This window comes from Primulina eburnea, chromosome 5 (assembly GCF_022965805.1).
Source record: "Primulina eburnea isolate SZY01 chromosome 5, ASM2296580v1, whole genome shotgun sequence".
Lineage (NCBI taxonomy): Eukaryota > Viridiplantae > Streptophyta > Magnoliopsida > Lamiales > Gesneriaceae > Primulina > Primulina eburnea.
Window position 1 is genome coordinate 11761355 of NC_133105.1, and position 24875 is coordinate 11786229.

The 24875-nt window shown below is 35.6% G+C and overlaps 2 protein-coding genes across 3 annotated transcripts; one reads left to right on the forward strand and one right to left on the reverse strand.

Moving 5' to 3' along the window:
* The first annotated feature begins 333 nt into the window (after window positions 1–333).
* Window positions 334–4458, forward strand: LOC140833012 (uncharacterized). Of its 2 annotated transcripts, none has more exons than XM_073197372.1 (8): window positions 334–1026; window positions 1214–1363; window positions 1497–1652; window positions 1732–1818; window positions 2354–2473; window positions 2650–2955; window positions 3352–3713; window positions 3798–4458. In XM_073197372.1, exons 1-8 carry the CDS (start codon window positions 435–437, stop codon window positions 4407–4409), a joined length of 2385 nt encoding a protein of 794 aa, XP_073053473.1. In that variant the 5' UTR covers window positions 334–434; the 3' UTR covers window positions 4410–4458. The 2 variants fall into 2 exon arrangements, with proteins under 2 accessions (XP_073053473.1, XP_073053474.1); XM_073197373.1 differs by having other exon boundaries at window positions 335–1026; window positions 3370–3713.
* A 13176-nt stretch (window positions 4459–17634) lies between these two features.
* LOC140831370 (uncharacterized) lies at window positions 17635–24015 on the reverse strand. The gene is given in 7 exon segments (XM_073195120.1): window positions 17635–18265; window positions 18346–18406; window positions 19695–19853; window positions 19855–20050; window positions 20476–21131; window positions 22680–22753; window positions 22881–24015. Coding segments are annotated over 6 exon segments (1806 nt in total). The 5' UTR covers window positions 23542–24015; the 3' UTR covers window positions 17635–18265; window position 18346.
* Window positions 24016–24875: the final 860 nt, after the last annotated feature.

The following is a 24875-nucleotide window of genomic DNA, read 5'->3' on the forward strand; positions in this document are numbered from 1 at the left end:
AATGGACCAAAGTGATGAAACTTTAAGTGATTGCTTGAGTATTCGGACAACATACATAGAATAACCTAATAATCGAAAATTAAATATGGCTAAAAAGAGACCTAAGTTGTGTCCTACAATGATTATTTTATCTAACGTATTCTATAAAAAAGAGTCCATTGACTTTGAGTGATTAAGTTGCCCAAGTATCCATGTTATTTAATTCACTCTTTTCCTCTAATTTTGGAGCCAATGTTGGATTTTTTTTATTTTTTTATTTATGTTCGGATCGAATTCGATAATTTTGAATATAAATCAAATATTTTTTGAAACAGTGAACCAACTCAATTTGTTTGTACCCTTGGCCCCCTCTGTTTTTTAAGCAACAGCTTACCCTTTTACCACCTATATATATCGATGACATAAACTGCCATATATCATCAGATAAATCAAACATGAATGCGCAACATATGAATGAAGATGATGCTTCACTGAATCATTTCTTTAAACTTACCATGCGAAAGCAATGGAAAGATATGGTTTCATTTTACATCACAAATTCCTGGGCTCAGAAAGCTAAGCTCACTAAATCTGAAGACACAGCTTTGCATGTAGTCATCTCAAATTACCATCCAGGGCGTGCTGGTCTTTCTGCAAACTTTGTCAAGAAAATGTTGGATTCGATATCCAAAAACGAAGCATTTGACGTACTGTCTATGCAAAATGACAAGGGAAACACACCTCTCCATCTGGCAGCAAGAGTTGGATGGGTGGCTATATGTGAATCCATTATTTCACAGCAGCCAAAACTCGTCACCATTCGAAATGCAAAGGGTGAGACTCCATTGTTTGTTGCAGCTTGTCATGGAAAGAAAGAAGCTTTTATTTGCCTTTACGAGATCTACAAGGCCAAGAAAGAGAAAGATCTAGAATTAGAAGAATCGCAGGCCAAGAAAGAGAGAGATCAAGAATCAGAAGAATCGCTTTGTAGAAGAAACAATGATGGGAATACTGTTTTACACACGGCTATTGCTGGAGCATACTTTGGTAAGAAGAACCATCTCTTTTTATATAGTCTATTGTTTCACAGTGGTATGATTTCACTGAGTTCTTAGCTGTGCAACCAAATGAAAAGCCTATTATGTATCTTCCTAGCTTTGATAAATTTCCCCAATGCAGTCTTGCTAAGCTCCAAATCCTATATGAGAAAACTTTCATCTATTTTCTTCAACAGGGCTAGCTTACCAGATCATTAGCTACTTCCCAAAGCTGGTGGATTTTGTGAATGTCGATGGAGAATCGCCAATTCACGTGCTAGCCAAAAAGCCTAGTGTGTTCAAAAGCAGCAGTCATATTGGACTCTATGACTCAATTATTTACCACTGTATGTATTTCTCACAACTTCATGCAAAACTTCCCGACTTTTTACTGAGTAAATCAAGTATTCAAAAATTATATCATGCACATTTTTACCGAGTGGAATCATATGCTAAAACAAAATATGGTTTCTGATCAAGGTATTTTTATTGATGAGCTGAAGCAGCAGAGATATAACCCCGGGGCTGAACAAAATGTGTTATCTCCCATAAGTGGTGTCCATTACCCGGAGAATTACCAGACCTGCGTGGATATATTCCTATTTTTATGGAACCCAATTTATAAGAGTTACAAAGGTGCAGAGCTGTGTATGTTAACAAACTTATTTTCTATAAATCTCAAGATTTCTGAAACTAAAAGTCAGTCTCCCTTCAGCTAGTCTTGGAAGAGATACTGACAACCTGGAACATGGCGGTTCGAATGACATAGAACGTCAACGGACAACAAGAAATGAATCGCAAAGTATGTACTCTTGTCACATTGATCCATAAGTTACCATACCAATATATTCTTGCCATCAGTTCAATTCCTTTAAACCATAAAAACTGCATTGCTTTTGACTAGATTTTCAGAGTGAAGCGCACTATGACACCCAGTTACACAATAAGAAAGAGTTTTTTAGAATACAATCCTCATGTTCACTCTTATATTCGAAGGATTCCTGATATGGGAACTATCACTTTCACACTAGTTTTTTACCCTGGATTTCTTCCATTGATATGAGCTACAAAGACGCACACCATTCTCGTTTCTTGTAGTTTTTATTATATCATTTGAAGCCTTAATATAGTGAAAAGATATCATCTACCACCTCAATTGGGATCATTCTACATAAAATTTTATTATCATCTCTTGTTGTGTCCAAAATTATGACATGATGCATTGTTATCATGGGAATATATCATTATCTAACAGAATTACTAAACTGTGTGTCCATATTTATGATTTTAGGATCCATGCTTTAAAAAAATTTCTGACCTATTCAATGTACATCCAGTTTCAATCAAATCAGCAGAGGAAAAGAGCAAACTCCAAAGTTACTTTCCAGCCAATTATGCCACTGCTATTTTGCTTTTTAAATTCGCAGTTAAAGTCATCTTAAGTGTTCTGGGAGTCGGTGAGTATGATTTTCTTTTTCTTTCCCTACAAATATAATTGCAATCTTTGTTCTTGAAAATCTTCTTTCGCTTCTACTCCTTTCTCTCACTCTAGGTTCATAATATGAAACCAATGAGTGAATTTTCCTAGGACAGATAACAATAACTTTCAAGTGAATCCTATTGTTGAGTGCAGGCTTTTGGAGGATAAAAAAGATTCAACAGAAGAAACTAAGATACTCACACGCACTTCAGATTATGGATATAATGATCGATTCTGAATCCAGATACAAGTATGACCGATACAAGTATGACAGTAATGGGCAAAAACCTGCGGAGAAACTAGAACCGCATTATTCAGGACGAGTTAGGCCCCCAGAAAGCCCGCCTCCACCTGATGAACTTGGTGCTCCCCAATCAAGTATTGAAACTAGCGGTGGAATAAATTCCTCAAAGGATATTCAAATCAATCCAGAGAAAGAAAGAAATCAAGTTAAATCAGGTAAACTTCTACTTCCATGTAAGTAATACATGATTTAAGAAATTTAAGTGGGCAGATATATGAGACTTCTTATCCAAGATCGCAACCAAAAGTTACTTCAAAATCTGCAAGCGCAATCCATCCTGGAAACTATGAGTGCAATATTCAGTATAACTATTTATCCCACGAATTTAACATGCCACTATAGACTAAACCATCTCCAAGTATTTATCTTTCAGTACAGACAAAACCATCTTACATTTATCTGTAGGAAATATTAATAGACCTCACCGTAGCACAGTGACAAAGCAAATAGAGTTTTGCCTTAAAGTTAAGCGTTTGACAATCCCTGCCTAACTAAAATTATACTTTCGAATTTGGATGGAACTGAAAACTTATGAAAAAAATTGAAAGAAGTTTGTTTATTTGATGCAGTGAAAAATGACATAAGAGACGTGGTTAAGAGTACCGAAACTCCATTGTTAGTAGCAGCAAAGATGGGAATACCAGAAATGGTAGAGAAAATCCTTACCACATGCCCCGTGGCCATTCACGACCTCGATTCCAACGGGAAGAATGTGTTGCTGTTAGCAGCTGAAAACAGGCAGACAACGGTGTTTAACTTGCTGTTGAAGATGAAGCCCACAGAAGACATGTTCCATCAACTGGATAATCGAGGAAATAGCATCCTGCACCTTGCTGCAATGATGGGACAATCTCCGCCGTGGCGCATTCCTGGCGCTGCTCTGCAGATGCAATGGGAGATCAAATGGTACAAGGTACATATACTTTGAACATCATTTACAAAAACATATTGACATTGGTAGATATTAAGTATCAAACATTTACATACCCTGATTCAGTATGTGAAGCACTCCATCCCCCCACATTACTTAGCTCACCACAACATAGACGGGGACACCCCTAGGCAAGTCTTCACTGAAAAACACAAAGACCTGGTGAAAGAAGGGAACAATTGGCTCATCAAGACTTCAGAATCCTGCTCATTCATCGCTGCATTGATAGCTACCGTTGCATTCGCCACATCCGCCACAGTTCCCGGTGGACTAAATGACAAAACGGGGCGTCCCGTACTCACGGACTACAGAGCATTCGACATTTTCTCAATCTCCTCGCTCATAGCCCTCTGCCTATCCGTGACCGCCCTTGTTTTCTTTCTTGCAATCATCAGTTCACGGTGTCAAGAACGCGACTTCAAGGGAAACCTTCCCGGAAAGCTCTTGAATGGGCTAACTTCCTTGTTCGCTTCCATAGCTGCCATCCTGGTGTGTTTCTGCGCGGGCCATACTTTCATTCTAAGGGAAAAGCTGAGGGTTGCTGTAGTTCCAATATATGCATTTGCTTCTGTGCCGGTGACGCTCTTCGTATTCGCTCAGTTACCGCTGTACTTCGATCTTCTGCGGGCCAACTACAGAAAAGTGCCTTTGCGCAGTTACAAGGCGTTCTACCAGTAGATTGATTTCATCGTCTTTTACCCCTGAACACACACATACGTTTGGCAACCAAAATTTAAGAGTATTTTGTGGGATTTAGAATTGGATTTGGAAATTCAAATATTTGAAATTTTATTTGGTGTTTGGTTTAAAATTTAAAAAATGATATTTACAAATCCATTTCTTGTTCGGAGAATAAAAGATTCGAATTTGGAATTTCAAAATTTTACTAAACTACTCTTAGAAATCATATAAATATAAGTAACTAAAAAAAAATTTAGAAAGTATTATTTTTTCTTTGTTATTTGTATTTTTAAATTCAAAAATTAATTATTATTTATTAATCATAGTGCACATAAAATAATAATAAAAAAATTATCAAACAATTTGAAACTTTAACATGAAATTAATTATTAAACATAAAAAGAAATTTTGATAATTACTATAATTTTTATTATATTAATCAGTAAATAATATAAGAAACTTGTAAAATTTAAATGAAATCTTTCAATTTCTAAAAAAAGTTAATTTTATGTTTTTAAAATCCAAATCCCACCAAATCTTATCAAATTTGATGATATTTGGATATACTTGTTGAAATCCTATGAAATCCTAAGCAAATCCGAATTTTTTGAAAATCTGTAATTCTTCTCTGGTAATAAAAAAAAATTAGAATGTGTTTGGAAAAAAAATATGATTTGTTTGACAAAATTATATGACTTGTTGGTCACAGGAGATGGCTTTTAAAAAACAGTTTAAAAGTGGGCCTTCAAAAAATTAGCGGGTTTCCAGATTAAAAAATATATATATATATATATATATTTTAAAATATTGATTCAGGAATTTATCAAATTTTATTGAGTTTGAACGAGTTTAATAAATATGAGTTATAAATTTAAATTTTCATTAAATTCATTAAAAAAAATAAATTATACCTTGAAATATCTGTACGGGGGAATTTCCTTCATAATTCCCACCAATGGACTATGGCATCTACTTCATCTTTAATAATCATGTTTTGAAAAATAATATATGCATATATTATATCCTTCAAGTTATTTGTGCGCCATTATAGTCCCGAATCTCTTTATCATTTCACAACAAGATTTGGGCACTCCAAATTCATGCTCGACATCCCTTTTTAAAGTTAGATGCCTCTCCTTGAACATCTTTCTCTTAGGATCCTCGAGGGAAGGAAAAATCTTAAAAAAAAATCATTCCTGATATATCCCATCAATTAAATAGTATTATTGTGTATATTATGTGACATTTAACATACAACAGACATCCGATGTGTTTCGTTCTAAGACATTATTGAACAAAGGTGATTCATTGAGTATGTAGATATCATTATGTTACCTTGCGATCTCAAAAAAAAACTTGCCATTTCCACAAGTTTGCAGTGTTAGAATAGATGTCTTGTTTGATCAACATAGATAAAGACTTTGATTTTACTTTAATACAAATGAATCGTAATTCGATGCTGAAACTCATTTGTAAACATTGTATAATCTAAATTCGTTTCTAATTGATTCAGCCGCCTAAAACATGAATAAAGTTCGCTTGAACTCGAGACTAGCATCTGTGATATTGTGTACCGTGTTTCTTGGTAAGGGCATAGAGATGTCCAAACATGCAGATGGGTAGTCATATGATGATTATACCAAACTGTCCTCCCAAGAACTTTCCAAGTGGTTATCATTTATCGAGAAGATAAGTCAATGGTCAAAGCACAACCCTAGCACAAGTCTGTGATAAGTGTTACTATCATGGAATAGACTTATTCTCCCAAGGGATGTGCTTACACGAACTTTACTAAACGAAATATTTTATTAATACAATAATGGGCCTAACTAATCATGTTATTGAACCTAAGCTATTATTAAGTATTTTGATTAAATATAAAAGCCTAAACACTATCCCATTGTTTTAAAATACACGCCTCCCTCACCCTCTAACACCACAAGGACTCTTTCTTCTCTGTAAACACATGCACACACGCATCAACAAGAGGGAAAAGCATCGGTTTTGTGGAGGAAATTCAGCCTAGAGTCCTCGTCGTTCTTCGTATCGTCAACGGATTTTCGTGCGTGAAATACACAAAAGCACGCCATAATTCTTTCTTTTCTCAACTATCACATCCTAATATGTATTTGATATGATTTTCATGAAAAAAAACAAGTATCCCTTTTTATGTATTTCGTTTTTATACAAACCATGTGTTTTAAAGTGTGATTTTTGTTCCAAAAACATGATATATGTCTACACGAAGGGGCTGCCATGCTTAGGGATCAATATGGAACATTTTTACACGAGTTAAGGGTCCTAGAATGCACGTCGATAGGCTGCACACGAATTTGGAACAAGCTAGGACAATGGATGCACGATTTTGTCAAGGGCTTCGGTTTTGAGGGAACCATGGTGCATGGCTTGGCTTTGGCGCGACCAGGGCTGGGCTGGGCCATGGTTGGGTCAGGAGAGGAGTCCTAACCACGCTAGGACTCGAGCACAGCAGCCAGGAAAGAGTCCTAGTGAAACGTGTGCTATTCGTTATCTTAAAACGTCCTATTTTTTTTCCAACTCTCATAATTCGGCCGAACCCTTAAACAAATTATATAAAATAATTTGACAATATTTAAAAATAAATCAACCAACTAATATTTGAAAATCAAAGGAACTATGTCCAAACATGAAATCGTCAAACCTTTAACCAAACCTAAAAATAATCTTTTCAAATATTGCAAGAGTATCATCCTCTCAAAAACCACTCAAAAAGTATAAATAAATAGTCTTAAAAATCTTTAACGTAAATCATAAACTTAAATCATAAGTGCGGAAAGTAGAAGCGCTGGTCATCGGGTTATGTGCACCTACAGTCCAATCAGGTCAACCATCAAGACCTCCATCAAACTCACATATATCCATCACCTAGTGAGTCTAAAAACTCAACACATCATAATCTTTATAACAAATAATATGTATATAACACAAGCAACAGTGAAAATACTTTCACGTAAAAATAACATTTTCATGACATGCATAACATAAACCTCAACATTTTTTCTTTTCCTCATTTCATAACATATATCCTTTCATCATGATCATATATCTTTTCCTTTTTATTGAATTCAGATCGTTAATTGTGACTTTCCCCATCCTCAAAAAGTCGATGGATCCATCTACATGTAACCACAGTACTGGGCGGTAGGGACATCAGCGACACTCTCACCCGTCAACTGAGCATTGGCCTATCATCATCGAATGGAAATACGATCGTCGGGCTCCCTCTGGGCCTTCTCCCATAAATGGGCTCCCTCTGGAGCCTTTTCCCTCATGATATCCCCGTTCATATCATCATATCCTCAATAGTCACAATTAATTCACCTCCTCCAATATTTCACATTTTCATGACTTTATAAAATCATGTATTTAATATAATTTTCCTTTAAAAACAAGCACGCAACATATCTTTTAACTTTTATTGTTTTATCATAAATTCCATAAATAATCATAACATTCCATAACCATTTAAAATAAACATTTTAGCATATAAAACAGCATTCAGAGCACTGTCATGACGTTTTCTAATTTTTGGGTTCAGTTTTGTTATAAAATGATACTAGGTACACGTCGGTCAATGACAATCAGTTAAACTGAATGAAACAGTTGCGGAAAATAAACTGACTGAAAGATAGAGTATCTAACTGAAAAGTAACGACTGAAGTAAAGATAACACAATTTGTTTCTGGATGTATGTTCGGAGACTTGAATAACTCTTACGTCACCCCTTCTATCACGAAGATAGGATATCCACTAAAATACTTTGATCAAATACAAGATACTGCACTGACCCACTTCATTTTGGACTTATCACTTTGCCACAACTGAAACTCTTAGTATATAACACTTTTACAGATGGTAACTGATCTTAGCACAACTTAGAAAAACTTATCAAAGATTACACAGTTCTATTTAAGCTCGAGAATACAGCCTTGAATGCTACTGATATAACCAGTAAACGTGAGCTTTTAACTTCTGAATGTGAGTAGATATTTTTGCAGTGTAACAACAAGTAGAATGTAATAGATGAAATCAGTCGTTGTTTCTTCGACTGCTATCTTCGATTATTTATAGGCTTCTCTCTCAACGGTAACATTAAAGGATATTTGAATATTCTAACCGTTGATTTCCACGTCGATATTCTCTGACAGTCGTACACTGCTCATTCTGAAATGCGGCGTTCCACTACTAGTTGCAGGTAGTTGTACTTTTTGTCGGTTGTCGTTTTCAACTGATGACGTGTACAACTGAGGAATCAGCTGGTAAAGAGTCAGTTGACGAGAATGATTGAAGAGATGTTCAGCTGAAAGAACAGTTAGCTGTTCAGTTATAATACAGTTGCGTCGATCAGTTAGCTGGATTCAGTTGCTTAGTTCAGTTGGTTTATCTCTTGTCAAACACCGGAATTAAGTTTCCAACAATTTCCCCCTTTATGGTGTTTTGACAAAACTAGAGTAAAAGGAAATCAAATAACTGAACTCGTAGTATATTTCTAGTACTTTTTAAGAAAACGAATAGTGGACGTTACGAACACACGTTTTTACGTCAATTCATTTTGGACTGAAACATGTCCAAAAAATTCAAACAGTCACCAACATAAAAAATGAACCTGCTTCATTTCAGTTTCTTTACAAGCATTTCAACTTACAGGAAAATCAAACTACCAAAACGTTTTCTCTTACGCAGATCCTCCAACAACTCAGAAATGGCAAGTCAAATTCCTGAATACATCCTCAATGATATGACTATTGATTTTGATTCAGACCTTTCTGTTAAGGATGAATCCATTCGAAGTGTCTTTCTGAAGCTGGAAGAAGCTGAATTGAAGAAGTTTTTTGGGTCATCTACTCAGGAAATCTACTCTAAAGAGATTCAAGACTTCTACGACAACCGCTACATCGCTGCTGAAGGAAAAATCACAACCACTGTCGGTAGTAAGTTTCTGGTCTTAGATGAAGAATCATTCAGCACCTTTTTCCAACTGCCCTCGGATGGTCTTTCTTAGTTCTCTGAAGTGAAAGTTGCTGATGTTAAGGAGATGCTAACACTTTTATCTGCTGATGGGAAGAAGATAAACGTTTATGATGCCAAGAAGGAGCTCAAGTATGAATATCAGTTGCTGGCAGACATAGTTGCCAAGGGTGTTTTGGCTAAGGCAGGCTCTTTTGCTGCCCTCACACTTGAGAAATTTCAAGTTATGTCTGCTGTGATAAATGCACGAAAACTGAACTAGTCGGCCATTATTTTCAACACTCTGAAAATATGGTTCAGTCGACAAAAACATTCTGTTGGAACTTTTCAATTTCTCAATCGATTTTGATGATAACAAAACTTGTTAATTTGTGTTACTAATAATCTACCTTAGTATGCAGAAGCTTGGATCATTGACGAGTTGTTTACATCACAAGCTGAAGACCTAACTGATCACTCAAACTGAATCAGTCTAACTGTTACGTCATTTAAGTAGTCCAGCTGATTGTCCAGTTGATAGGTGGTTCAGCAGGAGAACCTCAGAAGCCTGGCCAGCCAAAGGAGTGTTCAACTGATGAAGAAACCCAGTTGTTCAAATTCCAATTGAACGAGAGTGAAATCAGTTTAACTGACGAGACAACTGATTTCACCAGCCCAACTGAAGATCAATTTAGCTAACCAGTTTGAAACATCAGTCAGAATCTTTCAGTTGCATATGAAGACAAACTCTTTCAGTGGATTCCAACTGTGCGTGAAGGTACAAAGAGTGTCCAGTCAAAGGACAATAATGGATGTTACATCAGAGCATTAAAGACAAAACACTTCAGAAGGGCAGTCGAAAATTCGAGACACAAATTCCAAAAAGCCGATTCAAATTGCAACAGATACAATAAATGAGTCTCACTGTACGAACTGTACGATCTAAACTTTACGCCTATAATAGGAAGATGAAGATCAGTGAAGACTCAAGAAGAAGAACAAGAAGAAAAATATACAACGAGAAGAAGCTGAAGAAAAAGAACAAGATACAAAACAAAAAGCTTCTTCAAGAGAGGAAAGAAATGGCACGCACATTGCACATCAGCTTCCAGAAGCATTCAGCCATGGGGGACACCTTATCGTGTTATCTGCTTAGTCTAGAAGCTATTCTCCCTCATTGTGTGAGAACATCCTTGTTCAGTTCTCACACACAAACTCTCTCAACCACTCATATACAATCTTGCACAAAGACGTTAAACTTGTGTATGTAGTCTTTTACATATAGATGTTAAAGATGTGTTAGCTGGAAGATGCTACCTTCAGTCATAGCTAGGAGTTCAGTTTAGGCAGCAGTGTAAGTCCTAGCTGAGTGGGTTTGTACAAAGAGTTGTATAAATCAAAGTCTTCTAGTGGATCCTAACCTAAGCGGTAGAAGGGGTGACGTAGGAGCAGTTGAAATCTCCGAACATCCATAAACATATCTTGTGTATTTAACTGATTAACTATTGTTTTCAAACTGTTTGGATCAGTTAAAGTATCCGTCAGTTCAGTCATCACCATAACTGAACTGATGAATGCAAAAACTAATCTACCCTTTTTCGGTTATTCAGTTTACACGAGATAAAATGTTGTGGTAACATCCATAAACATATCTTGTGTATTTAACTGATTAACTATTGTTTTCAAACTGTTTGGATCAGTTAGAGTATTCGTCAGTTCAGTTGTCATCATAACTGAACTAATGAATGCAAAAACTAATCTACCCTTTTTCGGTTATTAAGTTTACATGAGAAAATATTTTCTAATAGATCAGTGTTTCTTTACGAAGGATTACTTCAAGTTTTTTTTGCTTGATTTTAACCAAACTCGATTTAATTAATCGATGTTAATATTCTTAGAACACGAGCTATTGCAGCTCATTGGAGAATATTTTGTTTAAAGCATCCGAAAGATACTCAGCAAATGATCCTTCACAGTCCAAAGGTTATGTTGTGCCTATCAGCTCCCTCTTGAATAGCAAAGGTTTGGTAGATGACTCGGCTGAGAAGTCATCCAAATACAAGGTCTTCACTACTAAGAATGTTCAGCCACCGAAGACCGAGCTGGACATTTTTCCGGAGCAGTTTATAAAAGTCAAAAAAGAGATTGGGAAACACCTAGCTCCCAAGTCAGTAAAGAAGGCCAAGGACTTGGAAAAGTCAAAAAAGGCAATCAAGAGGAAATTGATTTTCAGTGAAACTGAATCGGAGAAAACCCTTTCTCTGAAAATTTTGAAAAAGACAAGGACCCAGAAAATCAAGCCTATTGCAGCCATTCCAGTTGAGAGACCGAAGTCAACTGGAGCTGAACAACCCATAAGTGCAATACGGATCAGGGCAGTTCCAGTTGCTCCCTCAACTGATTCTCAGCAACCTCCTCTAACTGCTCCTTCAAAGAAGATTATCATCGAATCTTGTGTTAAACAAAAAGAAGTTGGAGTGAAGGCACCACTGATCCTTATCACCGGTCCAACTACACTACTTTTTGCAAGACCAAAGGGAGTGGTGATACGTGAGAAAGTGGATTCAACAGTTTCTGGGCTGAGCATTACTCATGCCCTCTCTGACCCAAAAGGTAAGGGCAAGATGATTGAAGAGGCCAGACCAACGACCCGATTCAGACTCATATTGACCTGCTATGGGAATAAATACATGAGTTCTCTGAATCAAAAATGAAATTATATAATGAATGAGTTAGATTCAGGACTGAAGTATTTTCCAAGCGATTGTAGAAAAAATCAATTTTGGAAAAATTCATTGCTTTGGAAACAATAGCCCTTAAGGTAGTTAAAGCTGCCACGATTGCTCAAGCGCTGGAGAGGAGGACTTACTTCTTTGATTTTATGTGTGCCACAAAGGTGGCTCAAGTAATAGCTCAGCTACGCAAGAATTATAATCCTACATGTCCAACTATCTTCCATGACAAAGCAATTTTTGATTAGTTGGCCACAAATCTCTTATCACTGCAGATGAAGATCAAAGATTGGGAAATGAGACAAGAATTGATTATTCCGGCTAATTCCCAAAGTCCATTTTCCAAAGAGCAGGCTGAAACTTCGACGGATCATCCAGAGCCATCCCAAGAAGCAGTTGCTGAATAGTCTGAGCGAGCAACTAATCTTTCTTCCAAGGATGCTCAGCCTTAATCTTATGCTCTTCCATCTCCTCCAGCAGGTCTTCAACTTTACACCGATGATGAGTTATCATTGGCAAACGTTGATGAAGTAATACAATCAGTTGTCACTGACATCCAGCTGAATTCTAGAACTGATGAACTAGTTGAAGACCTCATCAATACTGAACAAACATCCTCAGAGGCTGTAATATCCAACGTTGTAGAACAAGTTCAGTTACCTGCCACAACTGAACAAGTGGTTCAAGCTGAAGCTGATATGGCTCAGTTGCACTTAGAACCAACTGAAGAAGTGCCAAATGAAGAGCCAGCTGAAATGTCAGCTGACAAACCAACTGAAGAGGCTACCAGCTTTACTGCTGCTCCGACTTCCACCCAATCTCAAGAACCTCAACAGAAGGTAGTTGAAGAAATTATTCAAGAAATTGTTACAGCTGTGACTGAATCACGAAATAGAGTCTTGGTCATTTTCAAAGAAGAAGACAGAGAGCAAGAACAAGAATCGTCTGAAGCCTTGTCTCCTCACATACAAATGGCTACTGATACTATGATAGAAGATGTTCAGTCCAGTCTGCACAATTTAATTTCAATTATCTCTGATATGAAGTCAACCCAATTGCTGCATACTTTGAAGATTGATTCCACAAAGGAAAAATACCTTAAAGATTCTACACCAAGTTACTAAGGATATCACTTCCTTATTTCTCCAATTAGATCAATTGAAAAAGGACAGAGTGACAGTTCTAGCACTTTTCCAGACTCAAGACATGCTAATCAATAGAATGGATTTTATACAAACCAGCATGACCTTGAGATTGGATCAGATGCAGGAACAGATGATGAATATATATATATATATATATATATATATATATATATATATATATATATATATATATAAATAGTCACCTCAGAAGTCTGTATATTATCCCGCAAGGTTGATGGGTTTGACAAAAAAGGGGAAGAACAGCAGTAGATATCTAAGAAAAGATCCAGTCAACCAACTGATCAAGGACCAAATGATAAAAGAGCAAAGAAATGAAGAATTCCAAATCAGTTAGAAGACGACGTCTTTATTCAGCTGTGAGTTTTGATAGATTTTTCAGCCAGTTATTCTTTTATTCTTTGTACGAATCATTACACTGAAAGAAGATTCTTTTTTTCAGAAAATCTTTTATTCTTTCATTCTTTTACGAATCTATACATTGAAAGAGTTATCAATAAAAGATTATTTTATCTACTAGAGCTCAGTTTGATCAGTTCATATATTCTAAGTTTTGTCAAGCACCAAAAAAAGAGGAAATTTTGGAAACGAAATTTCGTAGTTTGACAAATTAATCGTGAAAAGATTAAACAACTGATCAAGAAAACTGAATGTGGCTGAACTGAAGATTCGTAAACTGATAGTTGCCTAAACTGAAGATTAATGCGTATATAATTCTAGGCAACTGAACTGAGCGAAACTAACTGAAATGTGTTGTCAACTGAACGATCAATTGAGACGGTCAATTACACTACAATTAGTTGAGAATGATCAGTTAATCCTATCGGCTAAAGAAGTCAAGTGATTTTATCAGCTTTACACGTAATTAGTTAATGACGTAGCCAACAACCAATAGTTTGTACAGAAGCAGTGTGAACGCCGCATTTCAGAAAAGATACAGTGTACGACTGTCAGAATAATGTTGACATGGCTATACAACGGATATACATATTCAAATGTATTCATTGTTACTGTTGGAATCAAAGCCTATTAATAGCCGAGAAGATCAGCTGAGAACGACACGGAAAGAATAACACAATACATACAGAGTTAACTGAGTCATCCGATTATCAAGCCTTTCAGTTAGAACTCTACGCATATTATTTCAAAGCTCAGTTTTACATTAGATCACACTTATCATACATATCCATAGCTTTGAAGCTATACTTTGAGCTATAAGCAAAACATTCATTGTTATTTTATTCAATCTTAGTAAGATCAGTCGTGCTTAGAAATTACATCAGTTGAGTAGTGATACAAATTTTACTAAGAATTTCGGTTTTGGAATTGTTAACTCTAAACTGAAGTGGGTTTATACAAATTCATTGTATAGATCAACGTCTTTTAGTGAATATCATATCTTCTATATAGAAGAGGTGACGTAGGAGTAATTGAAATCTCCAAACATCCACAAATCTCGTGTTCTTTCTTATCTATTATATTTTATCTGTCTTTCAATTATTTCCGCACTTTTATCAAGTTAGTTGATTGACATTGACAACAAGATTCCTGAATTTAGTTTATCACTAAACTGATTCATCAATCGAAAAGTTGTGAAAATTGTCAAATGTTTATTCAACCCCCCTTCTAAACACTTTATCACACCCAACTGATCCTAACAGAACGGGAAATGGAAAATGGAAGAATCTGAGCAGTTGCTGCCTCAATTTTCCTTTCAAACTTAGATAGATCTCTTAATGGATGAGGTCAATGAATATGCGGAGAGCAAAATCGAATTCTAAGATGAATGGTACCAGTTTTGGACAATCACTCCAGCTAGGAAATTGAAGAATAAAGACACACTTGTAAAATTCAATGCTCTTGAGAAAATGATGACGAAAGCTGTGAAGATTGTATCAGTCTCTCATGCAATGGAAATGCGAGACCACTTTTTCAACCTTATACGCATTAAGAAACTTACTATGATTTATGAGGAATTAACTTGCCCAACCAGTCATGATGACAGAGATTTGATCTCTCTTCAAATGCAAGCCAAGTTCTTGGAAATTGACCAACAACTGTTCATTGCAGTTGACACTAAGAGTAGCAAGTCTTCCAAGAAATCCTCAGAATTGGCGACATACCAACCATTTGCAACACAAGGCTCTTCGACACCTTCATGCATCTCCACTGACAAAGCTCCTATCTCAACTAAAGTTCCAGTTGAACTCTTATCAGTTGCGCCAATGTCAACTGACACGGTCATGGAAGCCCGACTGCCGCAACTGCCTGCATCACACTCACTAAGTCAACTGATGAAGATACACAAGGCTCTTCGACACCTTCATGCTCCCTCTACCAGTGTCATGATCTCTCATCCTTTGTGGCTGAATCTCTACTTCCTCATCTCGCTCCAATATCTTCAATTGACAAAGAATCAACCATTACAATAGCTCATTCTACTTATACAGAGTCATAAACTGAACATGCTCAACTGGTTGAATCAATGGATAATGTTGAACCAAGCAACATGCTGATCTTATTTTATGCGCCTAAAGAAAACATCCCTACTGAATCACTAGAGATGAAAATATGAGAAGAATTTCAATTGGATGACATCCTTACGAGTCAAACCGGTATATCTTCTCTTATCTCTCAAATCAAGACTGGACAGACACTAACTGATACTGACATTGCAAATCTAAAAGACAAAGTAGTCAAGTATCTTAAGAATTTATCCGAAGATATTCAATCTCTGTTCATTCAATTGGATTCTTTGCGAAGAACTGTGCATCCACTTTTCAACTATCCAGCTCTCATGATACACTTTCACAGAAGATGATTAGGTTCACACCAACCTATCGTCCAAATTTTATTCAGTTCACACCCAAATGGCTTCAGTTGTGTATATTCTACGACGATATGTAGATACTCCTGGTGTTGGAAAAAAAAAGAGAAGAAGAAACAAAAAGGTCTGCTGAACGGTCTGGATCAGTATCTGAGAACATGAATGTAGAACAAGAATGAATTTTAACTATCAATTTCGGATAATAAATTTTCATCAGCTGCTCCTCAATTTAAGTTGTCTATATTGGACTTTTGTATTATTTTGTCAAACACCAAAAAAGAAGAAATTGTTGGATCAAGAATTTGGTACATTTTGGTGGTTAACAAATAATATTGTGGCAAAACTGACTTAAGAGAAACTGATACAGCTGGTACAGTTAAACAAATTACATCGCTCTAAAACTGAATAAATAAATCTAAAGGATTTCAGTTTACCAAACATCATAATCATTCTATGACAAAACTCTAAACTGATGTCCACATCAAATAGTCTGAACAAATTGATCACAATAGTGTACGAGTCAAGACTGATTGTAATAGTGTACAAAGTATCAGAAAAACGTTGACATGGTTTAAACAACCAACAGACATTTTGATTGAGTGGATCTATTTTTAGATTATATAGAGGATGAGTTGACATTAGAAATGAATTAATCATTCCCTTATAATATTAAGTATTCTAAAGCTTTCATATATCTGAGCAAAACTGAATCAGTTCAGCAAACTCTTAAAAGAATTTTATTCGATCATTTAAGGATCATTTCATGCTAAGTTCGTATCATTTTGTATTACTCGTGTATAACAGTTTGTAGAATGTCTATTAATCAATTTGAGATACTAGGAGTTTCTATTTGACAGTATTTAAGACCAAACTGAATCGGAATCTTGCAACTTACTTGTATCATCCAAAGTCTTATAGTGTGAACTTTCCTACAGGAAGAAAGGGTGACATAAGAGCCTGAACATCCAGAAACATATCTGTCTACTTTACACTTCAGCCTACCCTTCCCATTCATTCTGTGACTTGTTTTAATATGTCAGTCTAGCTTTCTTCCGCACTTATATGTTAGCAAACTGATATAGACACTCGAGAATAGTCAGTTTAGTTGTCAACTCGTCTAAACTAAACGAAAAAAATTTCATATTGTGTTTTAAGTGTTTAGGTGTTTATTCAACCTTTTTCTAAACACTTAGATCGATCTTACAACTAGAAAATTGATGTATACCGGTAGTCTTGTACCATTGTGCACACATTGCATAAGCATGTATAATTCGTTTTTTATGATTATTTTTGGAGTTTATTTAATTATTATATGAAATTACAAATATTTATATTTATAATATTTGTGATTATTTTATTATAGTTTGTAATTATATTTAGATAATATGTAATATTTTTTTAGAAAAATAATGATATAACTATATTAAATATATTTGTAATTTGTATAGATAAAGTGAATTTCTTTTAACTTTGGAAAGTGGGTGAGATACAAAAAGTTCTGGGTAAGTTCTAAATTTACTAAAATATGTTTTATAGTATTTTATAAATAAAAAATATTGATTTCTAAGTTGAATAAAGTATTTTTGAAAAATTCAATCGATGTCACAAAATCAGGCCACCGACCACCGAGGATGAGCTTTATATCTAGTACTAGCATAACATAGATATGCACACACCCGACCACCGACGACAAAACGAAGGCTCCGCTGCCGCAACTCATCGATCGCCCTCACCTAGGCACAAATAACACCAACAGATAAGTAAGCCGCAGGAAAATATCAATGCTTTGCAGATACACACACTTCTGGAAAATATCAATGCTTTGCGGATACACACACTTCTTTTACATTAATCCAAGAACCGAGAAGATTTACATGAGAACAAAAATACATGCAAACAAAAGCCTATTATACAAGGAATACAAAATGTTTATTATGAGGGACTAACTTCTTAAAACACAGGCAGAAATCTAAAATAATATGGCTGCACACATTTCTAACAAAACAAGCAGGCTTCTTTCAGTCCTATAGTTCCTAATCGAGTTCATTACCGAACGTTTGGAGCAACTTCTTGTAGCAGCTAGTATCATCTTCGTGTTCAGGCATCGTATACATCACAAAGCTACATGAGAGAAAAAAAATCCACCTGGAATAGTTTTACTCATTATTTTGCACTAATATAAACACGTTGGTTACTCGTTTATGAGTGAAAGCTATTAATCATACCTCAGGAGCTTCTTTGGTGTCCCGAAGAAACACTTTTGCACCGTTTTTTCTTGGACAAAGTCTGTGTAATAGTATTGTCAGTAGCACGGACTTCAAATATGTCAAAACTACCAAGAAAATATATCTAATAAGTATTGATTACAGAATATTCCTATACAAGGACTGCGGTATTTTCCAACTGCATAACAAGGCGGGTGGCTGTATTCAAGGAATGAGAAAAATTTGAATGATGAGATTTTTAGCACTATGGATACTTGGCATGGATGCAGGCCTTAGGACCGATCTACATGATTCTTTTGTATTGTATTTTATTTCATCAATCTCTCTTTTAATCAATATAAAATTGAAAAACTGTTCTTGAAGGTCAATGCTTCTACGAGAAAATGAAAACAATATAAACACATTCAATTGTGATTAGAAACATGGTAGATAAGAAAGATAGAAACATAGAATCGGAAATTGAAAGTGGCAAGGAAAAAACACACGAGCAGCAAACAAAACTTTTTCATCCCAACAAGTTGTATTGTATCAAAGAATACCGATAAAGAATAATGCTTAGAAGAATTTTTCCGGATATGGTCAGTGCTTAGCTATTCCGAACCATATATATGGATGACAATTTTATACAAAAAGACGGAGAAAAGTCGAATAAAAAAATTCATGTGTTCGCTCTTACACACTCTTGTTTTTTTTTGAAAAAAAATGGTTGGCCGTATGGGGAGTAAAGTTCCACAATGTTTGCACAAGAACTAGAAGTCATATTCTGAAGTGAGTAAGAAATGTTGAACAGAATATGTCGATTTTTATTTTTGTTTATGTGGTCATTTTCTTCTTTAAGTTAGAGCCATGCGAATAAAAAAAGGTTTCATCCCAAATAGCTGATTAAGAGAGCACAAACAAAATCCCAACAATTTTCATCTTCTCCAAACTGAAATCAAAATTCATAGCAAGGCTAATAACTTCAAGAAATAAACAAAACGAATAAAGGATGGAAGAAGCAAATGTACTTTCTTGTGCCAAATTGCATCTATCAATCAACCCCGATAAATATCGAAAAAGCATAAAACCCCTAACGTGACATCAAAGATCTTTTAAAACCCCGTGTCTTTAAACACGGGGTATTTGCATGATATTTTTACGCTTGACTTTTAAAAACACTAGGTTATACAATAATATTAATTTTATACCAGGGTTACATAAGCTTTTTCGAGATTTTCACGGGGTGGCTACATGACATTTGCCCTACTTTCTTGACAAGAATCATAATTTTAACATATAAAATAGATAAAAGATTATATGCAAACAACGTCAAACCTAAGAGGTGGGAAGTAGCAAAGAAAATATCTTACAGCATTTCCTGGTTCTCTTAAGCGCCGAATCTGTTGAACCTGACTTGCTGTATCCTCCAGACGCTTCAATTGTAAATTTTCCCTTCCGCGATTCTCCAAACTGAAGCTAAGTTTTTCACGTCCTTCCTTGACAATCCGTAATCTTTCAAGAAGCTGTCCCAACTTCGTTGTCAACATTTACCATTCCACTATCTACAATAGACATGGAACTTCTCCGCAGATCAGAGAGCTTGGATGTAACATTCGGGATGAGTGGTGGAAGTCCAGTGATATGCATCTGATTTGCTCCTTTTGACATTGACTTCAGCATGCAGGCCACTAGTACTTGGACAATCCGTCGTGATGTTGACACTCTTCTTCACAAGGGCTTCAAACGGGATGGAATTTTTATCATTAACTTTCGACAAACCGCCTACTGAAAGCTTTTCACTTTTGTTTATGTTTTCATTGTTGCAAATGCTACTTCCATCGCCAACAACATGAACATCGTAAACGTGAGAGTCTTTCTCTAAAGTTTGATCACCTGAACTGTTAATTCATGACATACTTCTTCCTCTTTTGGCTTAAAACTCTGCACATAATGTAGGTCACTTGTTCCAGTTCCATTGACTGATTTTAGAATTATTTTCATCCATTGGGACCAGGTTCATTTCCTCATTTTGTTCTAGCCCTTTCCTTTCAATAGAGATAGATTTCTCGAGAAAATTACTTTCTTGAGAACCATTTGAAGCTAAACACAAGTTACCATCAGTAGAAATAATCTCTTTCTCCTGAAGATCAATGTTTCCAATTATTAGCACTTCCAGATATTTGTATCGATTTCCCCACAAGGTTTTGTTGTTTTTTCGAGATATATTTCTCGCCCTTGTCTTGAATTGGAGATTCATTCACAGCACCACTTGAACTTCTATTTTCAGTCATTAACTTCATCTCAGTAGATGCTGAAAATTGGCGTAGCATCAGAAGAGGATCATCATTCGGATCAATCAAAAGTCCAAAAAGTTTTGGTGGAGCACCACTCGCATCCAGACCATCATCTTCCAATTGTTGATTTCCAAGAGTAATCATCTGCTTATACCCATCAACTTCCTTCTCCAACAAGTGTTTCTCCATCTCCCTTCTCACCAAGATTTCTTTTAAAATCTCCATTTCTTCAGCGTCGTAGGCAGATTTTTCTTCAAAAATCCTCTGATGTTGCCGAGCTTCCATTTCTGTGGATGCCTTCTCTTCCTGCAGGCGAAGAATCATAGCCATAGCCTCTTCTGCAGCAGAGGCAGCTGCACTTCTCTCTTTTTCAAGTTCAATATATAGGGCATCAAGAGCAGCACGTGCTTCTTCAAGTTCTTGCTCCAAGAGTTGGATTGTATTTCCTTCTAGGCCAAAGAAACTTCTTGACTCTTGTAAGTCTTCAACAGGACAGCACATTTTTCTTAATTTCTGTATCATCATCGGAACTAATATTCATTTGGACACTACTGAGATTACTTTTCCTCCTCCCTGCTACTGAGGAAACCTGCTTATCTGTAAGAAAGAAACAAACAGAATAGCGTTAGAAGCTACACATTAATCACAGAGATACTAAATAGTGTACCGGATAATTTTTTTTCTTCCAAGAAAGAACATAATTTCCAATGAATTGAATCATAATGTGATATCTCAAAATAAATTGAAAACCTGTTCAACCATATATAATTACCGAAAATATATAAAGACGAATGCAATTGGCTAGAAGATGGTAGTACACTACGAAACCGAGTAACGATACTGTAAATGCATATCCTCAATACCTCTAACAACAATAAGTAGCTGGCATTTTCACATTGTGTATGAAATACTAAACTTGGAGGCCTGAAACAAAATCTTATAAAAGACAATTTCCAGGTAAATTGATGAATAAATAAATTAAACTGGCAGACATGGATAAGTGGAATGAGCATGGAAGACCATCGTAATGAAGATGTTATGATGCTCCACCTGCCTTAAGCAAGAAACTTTTATCCAATATCCACTCTTTAGTGGTATGCAAGAAATTAATTTCTGATTTGCAGCAAACAAAAATAACTACTGAAGATATGCACTCATAATCCGCTAACAAATATGAAGACTTGCCTTATCTTCATTGAAAACCGTGGAAAAATAAAATGATTGGAGTTATAATTGAGAACCAGATGCAAATAACTCAATGACCAAATTAGTTTCAAAGACCGGAACAAGCTTCAAGTTTGGATCTTATTTAAAAAAAATTGAAAATGAGATGTTACCTACATAACAGAAAACAATGATGCTGAAAGAAAAGAATTAAGCCACAAACATTATCTGACTCAACAACATAATCTCATAATTAACTGCCCATATGAAAAATAATAATTTTTATTATAGCATATTTGGGGTATTTATTTTAATGTCCATATTAAATACTTTAAGCTGCAATAGTGGCTAATATATCACAACAGTCACAGATGTAGGAAGCCATGAAAGATTCAATAATGATATGAGGAAGAATGAGCAATACTTTCACGACCCGAACTAATGAAAAACAATGGAATAACTTATTACAAAAAAATCTAGAAAAAAGTTGATGCGTCTTTAGTAACCAGTAAGTCAAATGGATTTAATATGAAATTAACTCTGGTTGCTATTAATGACCTAAAAAGAACTGCACCAACTTCAAAAATTAGATGAAATGATGAGCGATAACTCTTGCACCACTTCAGACAAATCAGGAAGACTCCGTCAATAACACACATACCATGAGTGGAAGTCTTCATTTAGACTAACAGGACTATCATTCTTGTCGTTCTCAACCACGGTATAGGTCAGGCAAGATGAATATCATTGTAAGACATAGAAGGGAAGTCATAAGCATTGTGTAGTATCTAATTTCAAGGAATGAAAAAAGAAATATGTGGTCAAATATAGATAAACGAAATGCATATTTATGTAATATGCAATGGAGATGGTGAGAAAAATATTCAATAATCTTACATGGGCAATGATTGAAGATAAAATTTGTGCTGCTAAAGAAGTTACAACTTCCATAACTTGGAATGCCAAAAAGACTAATGATTCACATAATTAGAAGTAACCAGTTAAAGCATAAGAAATCCAGAATTTCTTGCAGCAATTCAGCGACAGAAAAAAAGAAAATTAAAAAAAAGATCCATATGGAAGAGGTCCAGAACTCACACTCAATGTGATATGCACCTCCATAATCAACAGGCCGCGTGATTCCTTGGGTCATTCCATCGCCTCCCTTGTTGCTAGAGGAATGAGAATGAGGAATGCTACCTAGAATCTCTTCATGTAAAGAAGGATCATACGACGAAGCCGCTGAATACTTTCCATGGTCGACTCCACCTTTTCTACTTCGCCTATGCAATCTACTCCTTGGCCTATAACTGATGACCCCTTTCCCCTTCACATCGTATTCCTCATCCCATTGGGCAAAGTCCCCCCCAACCACATTTCTCGACTGCCTCACATCTGACACCGAACTACACGATGCGTCGCCTTCGATTTCAAGAATCTCATTTGCACAATTATCTGCACCGATATCATTATTGTGGTTTCTTTCCCATATGGAATCATTGAAAGGGAATTTCTCCTTAACAGAGAGCTGAACATTCGACACTTGCTGAGAAGGGAAATCAACCAATAGCCTATTTAAGCAATTATCTCTACTGGGGATACTTTTACAAGGGCATGGTAAGTGCAATCCAAAGAAGCCCAGAAATTTCGAAGCAAAGAAAGCTACAGCAGATACACACAAAAACAAGTAAGCTATTGCCAGATTAAGAAAAGCAGCCACTAAACCACTCAAACTCCACGTATGCACCTGGCATGCCATTTTTCATCGAATATCAATCGAATTTCTTCCCAGATTCAATCTCTTAGGATAAACTAACAAGTGGCATATTACCTGGAGAAAGGATCACCAAACTCAAGAAAAGTAAGACTATAAAAAAATCCGATCTTGATCACAAGAAATTACCAGTTAGAAACAAAAAAGAGCTACAGGAGGAAGGATCGGGAAACCCCATTAAAAAAACTATAAAAAAAAATATGTTCTTGTTAAAAGGAATTAGCAGCTAGAAACAAAAGGAGAAAGAGAAGGAAAGATCGGAAACCCCATGAAATCATGAATAAGAAAATGGTAAATAACACACTAACAGCGTCTCCAACTCGAACTCAAAACTAAAATGACTTTCCCTTTGAATCTTTCATTTATTTACTCTCTCTTTTTTTCCCATTTTCCGAGATTCCAATGTGAATCTTGATGTATTTATTTCAATTCGAAATCTTGACAATAATGCGTTCGAGTTCAACTTTACCTTATCAAACCGAGCTTGAGTTAGTTGATCATTCCGCTGGGGACGTGTGGTGGAAGTCGCTGTCCGATTTTTGTTTTCACATTAATGAATAATTTATTGGGTGGATATTGGTTGGATCTTTCACAAAATAAAACACGTTAAATTTTCTTTAGAAAACAAAAATAAGATGATAATTTTACAAAATGAATTTTTATACTTATGGAGTAGGACTCTTGTGAGACGGTCTTACGGATCTTTATCTATGAGACGGTCTCACGGATCTTTATCTATGAGATGGGTCAATCCTACCCATATTTAAAATAAAAAGTAATACTTATAGCATAAAATGTAATATTTTTTTAATGAATGACCCAAATAGATATTCGTCTCACGAAATACGACCGTGAAACCGTCTCACACAAGTTTTTGTCTAAATGACAAGTTATATATAAAAATTTATATTTCAGATGAGTTATATAGATAGTATTTCTTATTTTTATTTAATTATATTCTTTTAATGTAATTTAAAATGTTTATTTAAGTTAAAAGAGTAGGTCTCATGAGAAACCATATTCACAATAAAAAATAATACTCTTAGCATAAAAAGCAATATTTTTTCATGGATGATACAAATAAGATATTCGTCTCACAAATACGACCCGTGAGACCGTCTCACACAAGTTTTTGCCAAGTTGAGTGAGTCTTATGTGAGACCGTCTCACGGATCATAATCTGTGAGACGGGTCAACCCTACCCATATTCACAATAAAAAGTAATACTTTTAGTATAAAAAATAATACTTTTTCATGGGTGACCCAATAAGAGATCCGTCTCACAAATACGATCCGTGAGACCGTCTCCCACGAGTTTT

Coding starts and splice junctions, on each gene's coding strand:
- LOC140833012 (XM_073197372.1), top strand. CDS start 435: ATGAATGCGCAACATATGAATGAAGATGATGCTTCACTGAATCATTTC. Junction 1,364..1,496: donor TGACTCAATTATTTACCACT/GTATGTATTTCT, acceptor TTTCTGATCAAG/GTATTTTTATTGATGAGCTG. Junction 2,956..3,351: donor AAGAAATCAAGTTAAATCAG/GTAAACTTCTAC, acceptor AATTGAAAGAAG/TTTGTTTATTTGATGCAGTG.